We start from the raw sequence: 16,845 nt of genomic DNA, 5'->3' as shown, positions 1-16,845 counted from the left end.
TGAGAGTTTTTAATTTATTGCTGGATCAATAAAATTGAGAATGTCGAAAGTTTCAACAGATCATACCAAAGAGTTTCACGTAAATTTTAATTATTAAGAATGATCATGATTTCCGGTCCCATTTTAGATATTCTACGCCATCAAAATCTAAATATAGATTTTTTCGATTTTACCTCCGAAATTTCATATATTCTCAATTTAATCATTATATCAAAGAGTAGAAATTCCCCGAATTCAAGAATTTGAAAAATTCTAATTAACTTTTAATAAAGGGATGTTAATCATATATTATGAAATTTAAAGTGCGCGAATATTGATTTTTTTTTGAAGAATCTTAACAAGAAATAACCTATAATTCAAGTATAAATTAATTATCCCAAGCTGTCACATTGCAGAATTCAGCAAAAATATAAAAACAAATACAAATTACAAATACGAGAATAGACTCCATATTCACAAATTTACCACAAATACTCGGACTCGAAACTGAAATACTTTAACCCACCACCAGGCCAAGGGGGCCAGGGCCCAGTTTGTAAGTTGGTATGTGGGGTGTGGATGAAGAAGTGGGCCGGAAGCAGAGTTGGTGTGTTGATGATGGAAGGGAAGCCCAACCCAAATTACAATATCGGAGGGCCGAGGGGGAGTGGATAGATAGAATATTCCAATAACTGGAAATAGCAGTCCTAGCTTAGAGTGAGGCCAAAATTTTGCCAACCTCTCTCTCCCTTCTTCTTCTTCCCCCATTGCCTATTTAATAATTTATTATTATTTTTATTAATATAACACCTTAAGTTGCAGTCCTGCCCACAAAACAATAACCCCACTCAATTTTGCTAGCTTTGCTTCAACAATTGTAATTCACTAATTCAGGTTTGAGAATTATGTACATGCTTTTATCTCATCATCATGTATTAATTACATGTACTTTGCATTCATGTTTGTATAGCTCAGCTTCAGCTTCACTTAATTTGTTTGTTTATGCAGGCAATCGCAGCAGCATCATCATCATCCCTATTCTTCTAGTTGTTGTTGTTGTTGTATTATGATGTCTCAATTTGGACATGTTTCTTCTATCATTACACAAATTAATAATAATTTTAATAATAATAATTTCAATCTTCTCAAATTTCAATCTTCCCCCCTTTCATTTTCTGCTGCTACTCTCTCCACCTCCCTTAAATTCAACACTTCTTCTCTTTCCAAATTTACGCGCACTCGCCTGCTTAAGGTCAATTTTCTTATTTCCCAATTGTACTCTTTTTTGTTTTTGTATTTCTCCCCCCTTCCTCATTTAACCTTGAATGTTGCTCATACAGGTGTCTTGCGTCGACTATCCCAGGCCGGATATCGACAACACTCTTCCTTTTTTAGAAGCTGCTTACCTATCGTCTTTTTTTTCCACTGCTTCTCGTCCGTCTAAGCCATTAAATGTCGTAATTGCTGGTGCAGGTTAGTCCGTCTTTCTTTTTTCTTATATATTTATCCCATGCTCCACTTGCTCCTCTTTAGTACTATATAATTCTCTATTTAACAAGGAATGTACCAAACAAGCATACTACTAGCGCCCTAAACGATTTCAAACTTGGAAAATATACCATATACGATATATCCAATATGTCCTTACATGTACTTCGCAACTATGGTCACTATACTTAGGTCCAACACAAGTTCATGATGAGTTATTCACCAGCTTAAGTACACAAATTTTGATTAGCTAATAAAGGAATGTGGAGATATATTATATTCTATTAAATGTGCATATACATAATAACATGTCGTGCTTGCATTTTGGACGAGCTTGTGGTGTAAGTCGTGCTCTTGAATGCAACCTCCTTTCAGGTTTGGCTGGATTATCTACTGCAAAATATTTGGCAGATGCTGGTCACAAGCCCATATTGTTGGAAGCAAGAGATGTTCTTGGTGGAAAGGTTGGATCATAACTTCCCTCCTTTCACTTGCTAAACTATCCCGATGTTTCCACTGCATATGGAATAACAACAACCCTGCCTTTACTGAATTTGTGGAAATATCTTTTCCCTAACGAGAATAGTTTGCTTTTAGGTGTATTTTAACTTGATGATCTCGTTTAAGGATCATGTCTTATTAAAATTCATTTGATTAATTTGCTTCCTGCATTAATTGACTTGAGTTAATAAGACAAAAGAGCACCCTATGAATTTCTGTGAACACCTTGATTGATAATTCTGCTTCTGCTTATATCTCTGTATATTCAGTTTTCATTTTCTCATGAAGAATGTTTTACTTCATAAGGTGGCTGCATGGAAAGATGATGATGGAGACTGGTACGAGACTGGATTGCACATTTTCTGTGAGTTTTAGAGACTTAAATAATTAACTTTAATGATTTTTAAATATGGTTATTGTTCATTTCTGTCGCTTTAATAGTAATATATAGTTGACGTACTCTTAATGCAAGTGACAGTCTTTGATCACAATGTTTCTTTATATTTTCATGCACATATTACTTCGGTTTCCAGTATATTTCTATTAACCTTGTGTAAATTTGATTGAATTCTTCAAAAAAATTGTCTTGGCAGGTTTTATGCTATATAAATAGTACTTCCTTTGAATTCTTCAAATTAGTGTTTTGGCAGGTTTTCTGCTATATAAAAGTACTTCTGTATGACAAACAAAGAGCCCGTTTTTCATTTTTTTCCCCCATAAACATGATACATTGATTGTACACAAATTACCTCTCAGAATAGGAGTTCTTTAGCTTCCAATCAGTGATCGAAGAGTTTGTGATGTCAAACTTGAGGTTCTTATCTTCTTTTTTCCAAATAAAATTCCATCGTTTGTTATTTTCATTGCAAATGAAACTTTTTGCGTAATGGACTATTAAAGCAAAGGATGGCTAGGTATTGAAGTTATAAGACAGCTTTGTTCAGAAAAGGAACAGGAACGTACAGTATTGAATTAATAATTATGTTGGTCAAGAATCAAGATCCCACCATAATGCATGACTATTTATGTAAAGCATGAGTCGTAACAAAGTTAGAGTACTGATGTTTCACAAAGTTTGATGGTTCTTTTTCTTTATCCAAGTTGGGGCTTACCCAAATGTTCAGAACCTGTTTGGGGAACTAGGAATTGACAACCGATTGCAATGGAAGGAGCATTCTATGATATTCGCTATGCCTAACAAGCCTGGGGAATTTAGTCGATTTGATTTTCCGGAAGTTCTACCTGCACCACTAAATGGCAAGTTTACTGTTATTATTTATTTATCATGATTAGATATTTAGATGTTTGATGTTTCCTGTCTCCTATCAATGATCGATTTTCAGTACGAGATTGTGCTACCAAAGTATACAGTTTCCTAAAAAAAATTCAAATTTATGTTACCCTTGTTACTTGTCCGGTGTAACTTGGTTTTCTCAGCCTATTTAACATCTTAACATTACTGCACAGGAATATGGGCTATCTTAAGGAATAATGAAATGCTAACATGGCCTGAGAAGATCAAGTTTGCATTGGGCCTCTTGCCAGCAATAATTGGTGGGCAAGCCTATGTGGAGGCGCAAGATGGTTTAAGTGTCCAAGATTGGATGAGAAAGCGAGTATGAATTCTTTAGTCATGTATTCTAGCTGACCATCACAACAAGTAGATCATGCAGCAGTTAATGAGTCTTGTATAATTTGTTCCACTTCCTCCAATTACAGCAGATAATGAGCTATTTCTTAGATTTGGCTTGCATCATATGTACACAAAAAAGTTGTCCAAGTAGACTCATATTTTTTTCTGTTTTGTACATAAAGTTGTTTAGACTCATCTTAAACTCATCATTTCTCTATCATTTTTCAGGGCATACCTGATAGGGTTACAACTGAGGTTTTTGTTGCCATGTCAAAGTCGCTAAACTTTATTAATCCAGATGAACTTTCTATGCAATGTGTATTGATTGCTTTGAACCGATTTCTTCAGGTACAACCACTATCTTTATTTGATAGGAATTATTAAACCTGTGCTACTTCAGGGACTTGGCAAATTACATGAATCTGGGAGTCCCTTGAGGTTCCAAATATATCTACATCTCTATATATGTCCAATTTCATACATAGATAAATGGGTATACTTTTTACTATCCCCCGCCCACATCTTTTTAATTAAAAGAGGTTGGCGGGCCCTTGTACCCTTTTATTCTTATTTTTGTGGTAGAATAGTCAATGAAGCTGTTTAACCAGTGTCTCCACTTTTCTATTGACATATAGGAAAACTTTTTTCCTTATTAATAGGAGGAAATTTATAGTAATTCTTAACGGAATAGACTTAGTACTTTCCTGATTGACTTTATGGATACTGTTTACTATGCATGTTGTTTCTCTTATAAAGAAATAATCTTTATGTTGGTACTAGTCGCTTTACACTCTTCATCTATGTGTGTAATGTCGTATTCACAATACTCATTACAATGAAATAAACCCTTAGAAAATTCATTTTCACTAGTAACTGAGATCTAAGAGATTATAACTTAAAGATATATCATTTATCTGACTAGAATGCGCTTAAAATAGTTGTGGAAAGTGTATTAAGGGCATCTCCAATGGCTGCTTTAAAAGCCCCCTGACCTTTATATTACTTCATGTTTGAAGTTAAAGTCTCTAAAATGTATCTCCAATGATGGTCAATATCATCTTCATTTTTGAAGTAATATACTGTACAGCTCTATATTTGAAGACGCACTGTACATATAAAGCAAAGCATCACCGGCTGACACATGGTCCATTCCACTTCCTGTATAATAACATGCCATAGTTAGTGTTACACGTGTGTATGTTTATAGTTTTATATGTATATAAAATGTGTTTGAAGTAAAATTTGAAGGAATGGTTGGAGAAGAAATAGTGATTTGAAGTGAAAAAGGTGAAAATTTAAAGATAGAGTTGTTTTAAAGTAGAGTAACGGTCGGAGAAGGCCTTAGGATTTTTGGTGTTAAAATTGAGGAATACGCAAGATGTTGCTTTTGCATTGAATGGTTAAATAAATATGCTCGAAACATGACAGGAGAAGCATGGTTCAAAGATGGCTTTCTTGGATGGAAGTCCTCCAGAAAGACTTTGCATGCCTATAGTTGATCACATACAGTCACTGGGTGGTGAAGTTCATCTCAATTCACGAGTACAGAAGATCTCTTTGAATAAAGATCATACTGTTAAGAGTCTATTACTAACCAATGGGAAGGTTATCGAAGCAGATGCATATGTTATTGCTGCTCCAGGTGATTTCCTATTTATTCACTTTCATATATAGATAAGTTCATATTTTCTAATTTTCTAATTTCGTTGATTCTTTTTTTTAAATTAGTTGATATTCTAAAGCTACTCGTGCCTGAAGAGTGGAGAGAGATTCCATACTTCAAGAAGTTGGATAAATTAGTTGGAGTTCCAGTAATCAATGTTCACATATGGTTAGTTATCACAATTTTTTGAGATTTTCATTATAATGAATTTTCCGTTGACTGCATCTTTTCATCATTGGTGCTGTTCATAATTATTCTTTCTGTGCATTTCTACAGTCTCCAGTTAAATTGTAAAATTGATTGCTTACTGATAATCTGTAGTCAACAAACTAAATTTGCTATACTCTCGATGTCTTGTTGACATGAATTAATATCACTTTCAGGTTCGACAGGAAATTGAAGAACACATATGATCATCTACTTTTCAGCAGGTGCCCTTTATTAAATAAACATATTATTTTTTATATCATCTTGTGAAGCACATGTCTTAAAAGCTCAAACTTTTTTGCCATTTCTCAAATATTCTAATGAAGAATTAAATTGAACACGTGTGATGGTTGTTTCCGTAGTATTGTTACTTATAGTCTTTGTTTTGCTTCATTATTTGTAAATGCACGCATGAGATGCTTTTGCACTTGTCTTTTTCTTATTTTTTGGGGGTGGGGAGGGGGGTTGTAAGAAGGTGAAAGAAGCCTCTTGCATGACATTTGCCAGAGTTCTATTAGTTTCTAAGAATATGAAGTAGCAGACGTTGCGACTTTTAATACTACAGGACCAAGGGTCCGCCTTCATTACATTTGTGTCATGGTAATTTTGGTCCTTATTCTATACCCAGCTTCCATATTCATCTGTTCTCTGATTTTCTGCAGAAGCTCACTTCTCAGCGTATATGCTGATATGTCCGTAACTTGTAAGGTAATTTAACATTATTTCTCTCTAAAATTTCCTGCTTCATATCTGTAGAAATTGGTACTACTTACCATATTGTGTTTTTCTCAAATGAACAATTTACTTTAAGATTCTCTGGTGTAGGCTCAAATCCTGTTCACTTTCCCGCTGCTGATAGTACAGAACTAATCATTCCCTCTGGCATGCTAAAAGTAAAGAACATAAATAAATCCACATAACTTGAATTTAAGGATTATATTATCTAGATTAATAAATCGGTTTTGAAAGAGAGTGAGTTGAACAAATTTAAAAACGAAAACAGTCCAATTCTTAACAAAATACAGTCAGCTAAAGGATGTGCCTTAAAAAGTATTGTATTGTTTTGTACAGGAATATTACGACCCAAATAAGTCCATGCTGGAGTTGGTTTTTGCACCTGCAGAAGAATGGATTTCACGCAGTGACTCTGACATTATTGATGCAACGATGAATGAACTGGCCAGACTATTTCCTGATGAGATTGCTGCTGATCAGAGCAAAGCAAAAATACTGAAGTACCATGTTGTTAAAACACCAAGGTCAGCAGTGCAATTTCTTACTATCATAGTGCTATATTGTCGATTGCAAAAATATATTGGTATACACCAAACTTAAGTTAGATATAAATTAATTAGTATGCATTATGCGCCGAGTATGAGGTATAACCTGGTGTGGTATGTTAAATCTCCTTCAGTTGTACTGATTTGCATATCAGATCCGATGATTAATATATAATTATGAACCTTTAAAGAATAAATCCGCTTCTATCATTTGTTGCATTACCATTTACATTTCCTATGATTCAGGTCTGTTTATAAAACTATACCAGACTGTGAACCCTGCCGCCCTTTGCAAAAATCTCCCATAGAAGGTTTTTATTTAGCTGGTGATTACACAAAACAGAGGTATCTGGCTTCAATGGAGGGTGCTGTCCTCTCGGGAAAGCTTTGTGCTCAAGCAATATTGCAGGTAAAATTATGGTTATTAGTTATTACTATTGACAGATGTATTCCACATTTACATCACTTTGTCGGTCATAGTTTATTTCATTTTTCACTAAATATTCTGATCTTTTAGTTCAAGGCTCTCAACAAAAAACCTAGTAATTTGCACCAATATTTTAAAATTTCTGGTTGAAGTCCTGTTCGTCAAAAATTTAACGGAGTTAATATATCTCAAGTTGTATCTTAGAATCAGTAAAGAATTTTTGTCTGAAATTCAGCGGAGTCCGCCATTAGAATCAAAATAGAGTTTTTTTAATTCCATTATCACCTACTCTTTGATCATTTTTATGACTTTTCAACCTCTCCTTGACAAACCATCCTCTTCCCTAAAACTCTAACCGCAAAACTTAACAGTCTAACCCTCCTCTTATGCACAAACCACGCCCCCATAATCCGATCTCTCACAGTCACCTACCTCGAAACTACAGACAATCTCAGGAAGTACTTTCTTATTTCCACTTTGATTACACGAATTTAATTGTCCCACCACCATCAGGAAGTATTAAAATAGAAAAATTGCTATCACATGGTTCTAGGAACTTATTAGTTTGACCACTAAATTCAAATATGTTTTAATTTTAATGGTGGATTCTGGCAAAAATTCATGATTTTCCAACTTAAAAATCTGTTTTAGGTTTCTTAAGGGACTTGAACCAAAACCCCTTATAATTGTGTGACTACTAAATCAGTTATCTTGTTTCTATGAACATACAAGTAATATTCACGTATTAAATTATATCTTACTCAGCTGTCACTCACATGCCAACGTCAGTGAAAATATGTTGACTACCGGAAGGACCTCAATCAGATTTTTTTTAAATAAGGAGATGAACGACTGGGTTTATTGTTCAGGGACATGAACCAGAAAGTCTGAATAGTTTAGTGATTAATGGATTAATAATCCCTAATATACATTGTGGAGAGAATTTAAACTCGAAAGTATAATAAAATGAAATTATAGCCCGTTCACCTTTGTCCTCTATTTACGTCTTATGTATTAAATTATGCAGGATCATGAGTCGCTGCTTTCTCGCAGGAAGCATGTGCTGGCTGAGGCAAGCGTTGTCTAATTATAGCAATAAAAAGTGATGCAAGTATACTGGGCAATCAGTAAAAGGTTGAACAAGTCTAAAAAAAATCATCAATTCTCACCAAGATTTAAATTGAATCAGTAATGGGAAGAAAAAAATTCAGCACGGTTTAAAGGAAGAAGTATATTTGTTTATGTGTCATCTTATTAAAACGTTTTGCTAGAAAAGTGCCTAGCAAAACACAGAAATGTAGTCCTGTTGTAAATGAATCTCTTCCCCTGCTACTTATAGTTTTGTAATATAGTAGCATTAAGCACAGAAACTATTATCGTTGAAAGTTTACAATTACATTGATTAATGTGATGTTAATGTTGCTGCAATGAAGTTGACTGAGGTTTCCTCATGTAGTCTATTTAATTGAAGAGATATAATAGTATCTATTATCGTAAATGATCACTGTCATGGCAATGGTGGCACCTATGTCATAGAGTAAGAACAAGTGCAAAATATCAGTATGCGTGACATAGGCAGACAGCTACTAGTAAAAGGAATTGTAGCTATTGTATATACAGATACACAATTTTGTCGAAGATTTCAAATGCGCATATCGTTATTTTTACGAATTGAAGAAGCGGTTACAACTCACGACAATTATTTTACCCAACGAATTGATGCTGTGGGAATGCGTGGACTATCAACACTTCAGAAAGTGACAGCTGCACTTAGGATGCTTGCATATGGAACGGCAGCCGATGCTGTTGATGATTACGTTCGAATTGGTGAGAGCACAACAATAGAGAGTCTAAAAAGATTTGTGAAAGCAATAGTTGAAGTCTTCAGAGTTGAATATATTTAAGACGACCAACTTATGAAGGCGTGGCTAGATTGTTAGCAGAAAACGAACAACGAGGTTTTCCTGAAATGTTGGATAGTATTGACTGTATGCACTGGAAGTGAAAGAATTGTCCAACTGGTTGGCAAGGTATGTATACTGGTCATGTTCATGAACCAACTATTATATTAGAAGCAATAGCTTCGAGAGACTTGTGGATTTGGCACTCAATCTTTGGGTTACCGGGATCATTAAATGATATTAATGTATTAGATAGCTCTCATATGTTTCAAGAATTGGCTGAAGGTCGTGGACCTGAAGTGAGGTATACCATCAACGGTTATGAATATAACATGGGAAATTATCTTGCTGATGGTATATATCCTTCTTGACCAACTTTTGTCAAAATAATTTCAAAACCTCTAGGTAACAAAAGGAAGTATTTTGTAAATGCACATGAATCTGTTAGAAAAGATGTTGAGATGGCTTTTGGAGTTTTGCAATCTCGATTTGCAATGATTCGTGGACCATCACGATTTTGGGATGTGAGCACAATGATATATATTATGACAACTTGCATAATATTACATAATATGATCATTGAAGATGAAAGAGAATTACATACGGAGGAAGAAAACTTTGATACAAATGTTGGACCAAATGTTACTTGGATACCGCGTCATGGAAATACCCTTCCGGAATTCATACAAATGCACCAGCAGATTCGAGACAAACAAGCTCGTGTTCAATTGCTAAATGATCTTGTGGAGCATCTTTGGCAAATTCATGGTGGTGATATAAGTAAAATATTTAATCTACTGGTGGATTGAATTCAATCTACTCGTACATTGAATTCAATCTACTGAATAAGTAAGATTGTGTAACTTATACACAAAATTAAACTTGTAACTTATGAAATAATGAGCTATAATAATAAATAAGTAGGATTGTGTAACTTATACATAAAATCAAACTTGTAATTTATGAAATAATGAGCTATATTATTCCAACAAATACATAAGAGCCACATTTTATAAAGTCAAATACATAAATGAAATTATTACAATTTTTTCATGATTTTAGCTTTGAGGGCATCATAATATTTAGCTTGATCTTATGGCATTTTTCCAGTGTCCATTGCCATAATGGATCCCTCATCAATCTGCCTTTCTCACTCATCTTTTGGTCTTTCTCACTCCTCTTTTGTCAAACGTAGTTGCAGGTCATCATTCTGTAATTGCATCATTTCCTTTTGTAGTTTCAAACTCATGGCTACTGATTCACTTCGTGAAGAAGCAATAGCCAGTGAGTCCTTTTGCATTGTTTTAAGAATTTCCAGACCTTCGTCATTCTTTGTCTCAGTTGCAACCCTTTTTAACTTCTTCGCAACTTTCCTTCCAATAGGACGTTCCATCATTTCATCGGATTCTAAGCTGGTATGAATTTGACCGTCAACACTTTGTGAGGAAGCCTATTTGTCCTTACCAGGCTTGTTTTTCTTATCCATGGTAGCTTGGATTTGGTGAAAATCGCAATACATGCCAATGACGTATGAACATAAACTTCTCCTTCAATATTGTCTCGTATGTCTCTATTGCTTCATCAATCTGCAATATCACCTGAAAGGGAAGGAATCTAGACTCCAAGTTATGTTTAATACAATGACTTAAGACCCTGTATTATTTCTCTTGAATTTACAAACTTTGTAATTAAGCACAATACTCAAGCCTACATATCCTAAAAATAATGCATCTTATTAAAAAAACTGAACATCAAAATGATTTGCTTAAGACAATGCATATTATCAAATCTCAATCAGAAATTAATTGCACTAAGGAGTACCTTATTTTGCTCAGTTGTTCCACTTTGATTTTTTGAGCAAACTTGGTTATAGAATCCCACAAATTTGGCCACTTTTTCATTAATTGTACACCATCGATTAGACATGGAGTTTGATGTTTGATCACTCTCAAGACCTTCTTTATTTTTGTCGTAATATTTTCAAATCATATCCCAATAACACGTATGTGTTTGGTTGCTACCTTGTACCGGATCCATGCTAATATTTAACCGGGCAGAAATAAGCAACATATCTTCTTCAATCAAGAAATTTTTCGACCGATTTCCCTTCTTCGATTTCACAGCTTTTTTTATGGTTGAGATTCAGATTGAAAAAGGGGGCTGAGATTGAGAAGCAGGTTGAGAAAATACGAAATCTTCAAATGACCCATCATTCAGTAAAGATACGAATGAGCCTCTCATTTTCTGTAAAAAGAACACAACTTATTGGAGAATTGAAAATTTTCTGAAAAATCCCCAATTTTGTAAGAATCAAAACCTTAATCCAAGAATACAAGAACATGTGATTGTGATTTTAGAAAGAACATATAAATAAGATATCAAAATAAATATGGAACAAATCTAAAGTCCTAATTTACAACAAAATTTGATAAAGAACGAGCAAATCATACCTTTGTAGCACAAAAGTAGCAGCAGCGGGAGAAGCAGGAGCGGGAGATGAGCTGGCTGAATATAGAGGACCAAAAGGGAATCAACGGATATAGCGGATGAAATTGGGATTTCTATAATTTTACCTAACAGCTCTACACCCTTGGAGCCCTTTTATTTATAGAGAATAGCTAAAAATACAACTATAGCACTGTCAGCTAGAAGTTTTGACTAACAGTTCAGGATGGTTGGAGTTGCTCTTATGCGCATTACATCTTTTTTTGTATTTAATGGGTTTGTTTATTCTCAATTTCTTGTTCCCTTCATTCAGTGTTTCTACCTCTAGTTCCTATGTTTTAGCGTCAATGTTGCTTTAACTTCAATTTGTTGTTACTGTGTTTATTTACGTTATCTGTAGTGCAAGACAATATAAGTATGCCCAATGCATGGGTGGTTGTACTTTCAATTAAATCGCCACCAATTTCCAGGGCCAATTGTCCGTGTTTATCCAAGGACTTATGCTAGCTAGGGAAACTGTCTCTTTCGTCACAATTTGGGTTAAAATGCCAAAAAGAGTGTAGGTTGCGAGTTCAACCCTAACCTTTTAATGTTCACAGTTTCTACTTAAGATACCTTGTAGTAATCTCAGTTATCTTTAAGGCCTTTCTCCCAAGGATTTTAAAAATTGATGGAATTAAGTGAGTAGGAGGTAGACTTGTCAATGAATAGGATGTCCGATCATATGTGAAACTTGATAGGTGGATATAAATTGTTTAAAATTAAAATCAATCTGATAGCAATCCGATCCGAGAAGGAACAGATTCAATAAGAAGTGGATATGAATTTCATTGATCCGATTCGATAAAAATCGGATTCAAAATACTATAATTATATATTTTATGAATTTTATATATGAATATAGTCTAATTATATTAAATCAATATAATTTACTTTAAAATGTATTAATATTCTCATTTTAAGTCATTTTATTATATTTTCACACAAATTATTATTTCATCATATTATATTTTATTGAATATACTACATTATGTTTGTGGGAAATTATTTTCTTACATAGTGTTTTATTCACAATTTATTTTCTATACTTTATTTTTATATATTTTCAAATTACATTAATATATTATAATTTATTTATTTTCATAGTTGGTTTAAACTAAAAAAAATCACATACTTCCAAATATTTTTAATTTTCACAACATTTTTTTACTATAATATAGCTTCTTGTGCTTATATTTATTTTATTATTAAATTGGAGAAACTCTACTCAATCCTCTAGTTTTCAGCTCTATTAAATATATGATCCTACTGGGGTATTTCTCTAAACCTTAAGATTTTAGATGAGCTGGTTACTCAACATGGTATCAGAGCTTCGGTTGACGGGAGAACTAAGGTTCGATTCCCAGTCACCCCCAATATTCTCACAATTTATTATGGACACTAAAAGCAATTAATACCCCAAAGATGGGTGCGGGCATTTCTCTAAAACCTTAAGGTTTTAGATGAGCTGGTTACTCAACAAACTCATTTGATATTTTCTCAAACATCTCCATCTCATTAGCCTTTTTGATAGCATTTGCTTCCCTCTCGGTCCTCTCCCATGCATTACCTCTCCCGGAGTTTTCACACAGCTTTTGACTAATTTTTCAGCTAGTTGATTGTTATAGTCATCATCTGAAATTTCCTCTAAAATTGGTAGAAAATCTTCGTGATTAATGCAGTTTCATAGTGCACCTAATTCAACTTTTATTTTCTTTGATTTTCTTCCAGTAGACTTAAAGTGTGTTTTGGATGGTTGTTTACATGATGGAGGTTTAGTCAATTTTTTCAAGGAGGCCTGGTTGGTTGAGATAGGTATTTTGAGTAGAGAGTTGACTGTGAGTCTGTAACGATATTTAGGCTTGGAGGTTTGGATGGTTTGAGTTTTTGTTTGGCTAGGGTTTTGGATTGAGATTGGCAGAGTTGTAGATTTATTGCTTAGTGGTGTTTTCTTAATGTCTTTCCCATCTCTTCCATCATTCTTCTTTTTGTCTTCATCTTTCCCTTTCCTTTTCTCATCTTTTTGACCACCACTGCTTTTGCTAGATTGACTTAGATTTGAGACAAACGATTTGCGTTCATCCTTATTTTGCTCATCATCGTCCATGTCATCATCTTTTTTTATTATAGCAGTCTTTGGTAGCATATCATCAACATTTATCAAGTATCTCCCAAAGATATTAATCATCTCAAAATCCTCAACAGTCTTGTTCTTCTTAGTCTTCAACTCAGTCTCAATCACCATCATTATCTTCTTCTTCTTCTTCTTCATGACACAATATTTTGTAACTTAAAAGTATCTGCACTACTTGGTAGTTGAACATATGTAGGCCACCCCTTGCTAGGTTTAAAATACGCCTCTAAAAATGCTCCATCTTGGCCTGTTTTGAGTTCCTTTAGCAAATGAGTGTCCTCCTGGATCATCACCTTCACTTTGTTGATGAAGATCTTTAGTTCTGAGGCTCTCCTAGACTTGAGAAATACTAGAGAGACCTGCATGCATTTATCAACTCCAGAATCATTGATATTGATTACCACGCTCTTTACACTTGGCATTTGTCTAGTGATTCGTACCACTCTCAAGAAGTTCACATTGTTGTTGGCAGACCTCTTGTAAGTATGATGGTTGAGATTCACTGGGACTCACAAGCCCTCTAAAATGTCGTTAAATCCCTTGTCATAGCAAGGGCCTTCAGCTTTCATTTTGAGTCTTTCCTCCATACCAACATCGTCACTTTGACTGGTAGATTTTAGCTTGGACTTCATCTCCCCCTTAGACTTGGTAGCAGGAAAGTTAATGTTCTGGGGGATCTGTGACCTAACAATATGTGGTGTTTCTTGGAGAGGAACCTTAAGTCCATCAACAATAGCTCCCAATGACACACTTGTCTATATTTGGAAGTAGTTTTGGCAGTATATCAAGGATTTGATGTCATTTTTCTGACCGTGGACAAGAGTTGCGAGCTGATTGACTTGAGAAGTCAGAGATGCACTGGATGCTTGAAGTTCAGTTACTTGAGATTGGAGAGCTTGAATTTGGTGATATGAAGAGGTGGAAGGAATATTTGCATATATTTTAGACGCGGTTGTTCCAAAAGTGTCATGCACCACCTATCTAATATTTTCCATCATCAAGGCTGAAGGCTCATATCTAGTCTTATGAAGTTGATCTAATTTGATTTTGGTGTCATTGTTGTTTGTGATTTATTCTTGGATAACATCATGCAACGCCAAAAATGATTCTTTGAGATGCTTGATGTTGGACTCAACCATAGTGAGACTGAATGTAGCCATCTTTTCAGCAAATTTGTTGAATTAGTTTTTGATCGCTATTTATGATGGCACAAGTTCATCAATTCTGGTCCCCACCATCTCCTTGATCTTTCCTTGATGACCATCTAGAGTCTAGTCTAGTGCTTTTTCAATGAAGCGAAAAGCTTTTAATTGTGCTTTGTAGACTTCAGTGATGACATCATACACATCTTGTGGAGTGAGTGCTTTGGCATTGATACTCAATTTAGTGTTATACCCTTATATGAACTTAGCCAAAACCTCCTCCATCTCAGTGCTAAAATCCTTAGACATCCACACATCTACATTACCATTTTGTTCAACTTCATCTGCAATCGTTTTCCAGTTGATCTTCAACATCCTTTTTGTAAGATAAAAAAATTGCTTGATAGTCTTGGTTAGACATATTTGTTGTAAGTAGTTGTTTAGTGATGCTGACAAGTCCTTCAATTTGATCTACAAGGAAATCATATATGATCATTGATTGAATTTGAGTGTTCTGTAGTCATTGAGAGATTAGGTGTGAGGGTTGTTGTGTAGAGGTAAATTGTTGGTTTATGTTTGGTTGTACGGTGGTTGAGGTGGATGGTACACCCGTGACAGAGGTCAAAGTTTGACTCACAATTGGAAGTATAATTGTGACAGTGTGTTGATTACTTTGAGAGTGATCTTTCATTTGAATTAGAGGGGAGTTGACCCGGTTAATGTCATGTATTATGGTCTTACCCTTATTCTTCTTGCAAAAAATTGACACTTGAATGCACTATTATACTTGCATCCCAAGTCGGTGGATCATTGGCAATTGATTTTCAGTTTTAATTGTGAATGCAATTTCATCAAGAATTTTGAGAGAAGTTATTCCGTCAAGAGGAACCTTCAATTAAAACGGAAAGAACTTGAGCAGCTTCCCTAAAAATACTAAAATTGATTTGGTTGATTCTAATTCTACGATTACATTCAAATAACTTTTCATACTCGCAAATGATTGATTTTGATATTTACTAAATTGTTGAATTTAATGGTTACATTATTTATAAGGTTATATTTATTTAATAGTAACTTATTATTTAAAGTGTATATTTAAATTGCGCAACTTATTTTAGTTATACAATTGAATATAAATTTAATTGATATAAAATATAATTAATTTTTCCTGAATTATTGTATGTAATTTATTACGAATCAAAAATAATTTGTTATAACTAAATACAACAATGGTTATTATAAAATTAGGCTATTACGTGAGCCCGTAGGGTTACACACTGCGCACCCGAAGGGTAAATAAAAAAAATTACGATTGTTATTGTAAGTTTCTTGGGTTAATTTTAGTTGTAAATATAATTACAAACTCGTGAAATTTTCTCAAATTTTCTTTTAAAAACTAAAATTTTATAATAATAAAACATATTTTTTAGGGGGGTGTATTCAATTGGGATTTTAAAAGATTTTTATGAATTTTAGAAATCATGGGGTATTCAATTTGGATTTTAAATAATCCTTTAAAATCTGAAGGTATTCAACAAGGATTGAAAAAAGTCTTTTAAAATGTAAGTGTATTCAATTTAGATTTTAAAAAGTCAATCAAAATTTGGTGGTATTCAATTTGGATTTTAAAAAATCCATCAAAATCTAATGGTATTCAAAAGTCCATGGATTTTCTTTTATTTAAAAAAGTTGTGGATTTTGATGAATTTGCTAGTACATTTTTAATATCTTGAAATCTCTTCAAAATATATGAGATTTTGATGGATTTCTAAAAAACTCCACAAAATCTGCAAGACTCTACAAGATTTTGGATCAAACTCCATCAAAATCCACGAAAAATTGAAATCAACGAAAATCTTTTAAAATCCGTAGATTATTAACAATATTTTAAAATCTGAAATGAATACACTCTAAGTTTATAGTAGTAGATATTTTTGAAAAGCGTTTAATTACATTTTTCATTTGTGAAATCACTAATTAAGAACTCAAACACCGGAACTTCTGAT

General features: G+C 33.8%; 2 protein-coding genes across 4 annotated transcripts; both read left to right on the top strand.

Annotated features, from left to right (window-relative positions):
- Positions 1–688: 688 nt before the first annotated feature.
- LOC141717574 (15-cis-phytoene desaturase, chloroplastic/chromoplastic) lies at positions 689–8,629 on the top strand. Of its 3 annotated transcripts, none has more exons than XM_074519712.1 (15): positions 689–873; positions 988–1,231; positions 1,320–1,452; positions 1,843–1,931; positions 2,275–2,332; positions 3,070–3,225; positions 3,436–3,584; positions 3,830–3,949; positions 5,030–5,243; positions 5,330–5,432; positions 5,648–5,695; positions 6,134–6,179; positions 6,543–6,730; positions 6,998–7,160; positions 8,232–8,629. In XM_074519712.1, exons 2-15 carry the CDS (start codon positions 1,046–1,048, stop codon positions 8,247–8,249), a joined length of 1,671 nt encoding a protein of 556 aa, XP_074375813.1. In that variant the 5' UTR covers positions 689–873; positions 988–1,045; the 3' UTR covers positions 8,250–8,629. The 3 variants fall into 3 exon arrangements, with proteins under 3 accessions (XP_074375813.1, XP_074375812.1, XP_074375811.1); XM_074519711.1 differs by having other exon boundaries at positions 690–856; positions 8,206–8,629; XM_074519710.1 differs by having other exon boundaries at positions 690–873; positions 8,206–8,629.
- Positions 8,630–8,740: 111 nt separating this feature from the next.
- LOC141718224 (uncharacterized) lies at positions 8,741–9,888 on the top strand. Its single transcript, XM_074520604.1, has 3 exons — positions 8,741–9,005; positions 9,332–9,383; positions 9,528–9,888. Exons 1-3 carry the CDS (start codon positions 8,741–8,743, stop codon positions 9,886–9,888), a joined length of 678 nt encoding a protein of 225 aa, XP_074376705.1.
- The last annotated feature ends 6,957 nt before the right edge of the window (positions 9,889–16,845 follow it).

Source organism: Apium graveolens, chromosome 4 (assembly GCF_009905375.1).
Source record: "Apium graveolens cultivar Ventura chromosome 4, ASM990537v1, whole genome shotgun sequence".
NCBI lineage: Eukaryota > Viridiplantae > Streptophyta > Magnoliopsida > Apiales > Apiaceae > Apium > Apium graveolens.
Note: the sequence above shows the minus strand (reverse complement) of the source record. Positions and strands in the feature narration are given on the sequence as shown.

Bases quoted from the DNA above. Each gene is read 5' to 3' on its own strand.
- LOC141717574 (XM_074519711.1), top strand. From the start codon at position 1,046: ATGATGTCTCAATTTGGACATGTTTCTTCTATCATTACACAAATTAAT. The intron at 1,232-1,319 runs GTCAATTTTCTT...TTGCTCATACAG, and splicing joins CGCGCACTCGCCTGCTTAAG to GTGTCTTGCGTCGACTATCC. The intron at 7,161-8,205 runs GTAAAATTATGG...TAAATTATGCAG, and splicing joins GTGCTCAAGCAATATTGCAG to GATCATGAGTCGCTGCTTTC.
- LOC141718224 (XM_074520604.1), top strand. From the start codon at position 8,741: ATGCGTGACATAGGCAGACAGCTACTAGTAAAAGGAATTGTAGCTATT. The intron at 9,006-9,331 runs GTGAGAGCACAA...TTAATGTATTAG, and splicing joins TGATGATTACGTTCGAATTG to ATAGCTCTCATATGTTTCAA. The intron at 9,384-9,527 runs GTATACCATCAA...TGAATCTGTTAG, and splicing joins GGTCGTGGACCTGAAGTGAG to AAAAGATGTTGAGATGGCTT.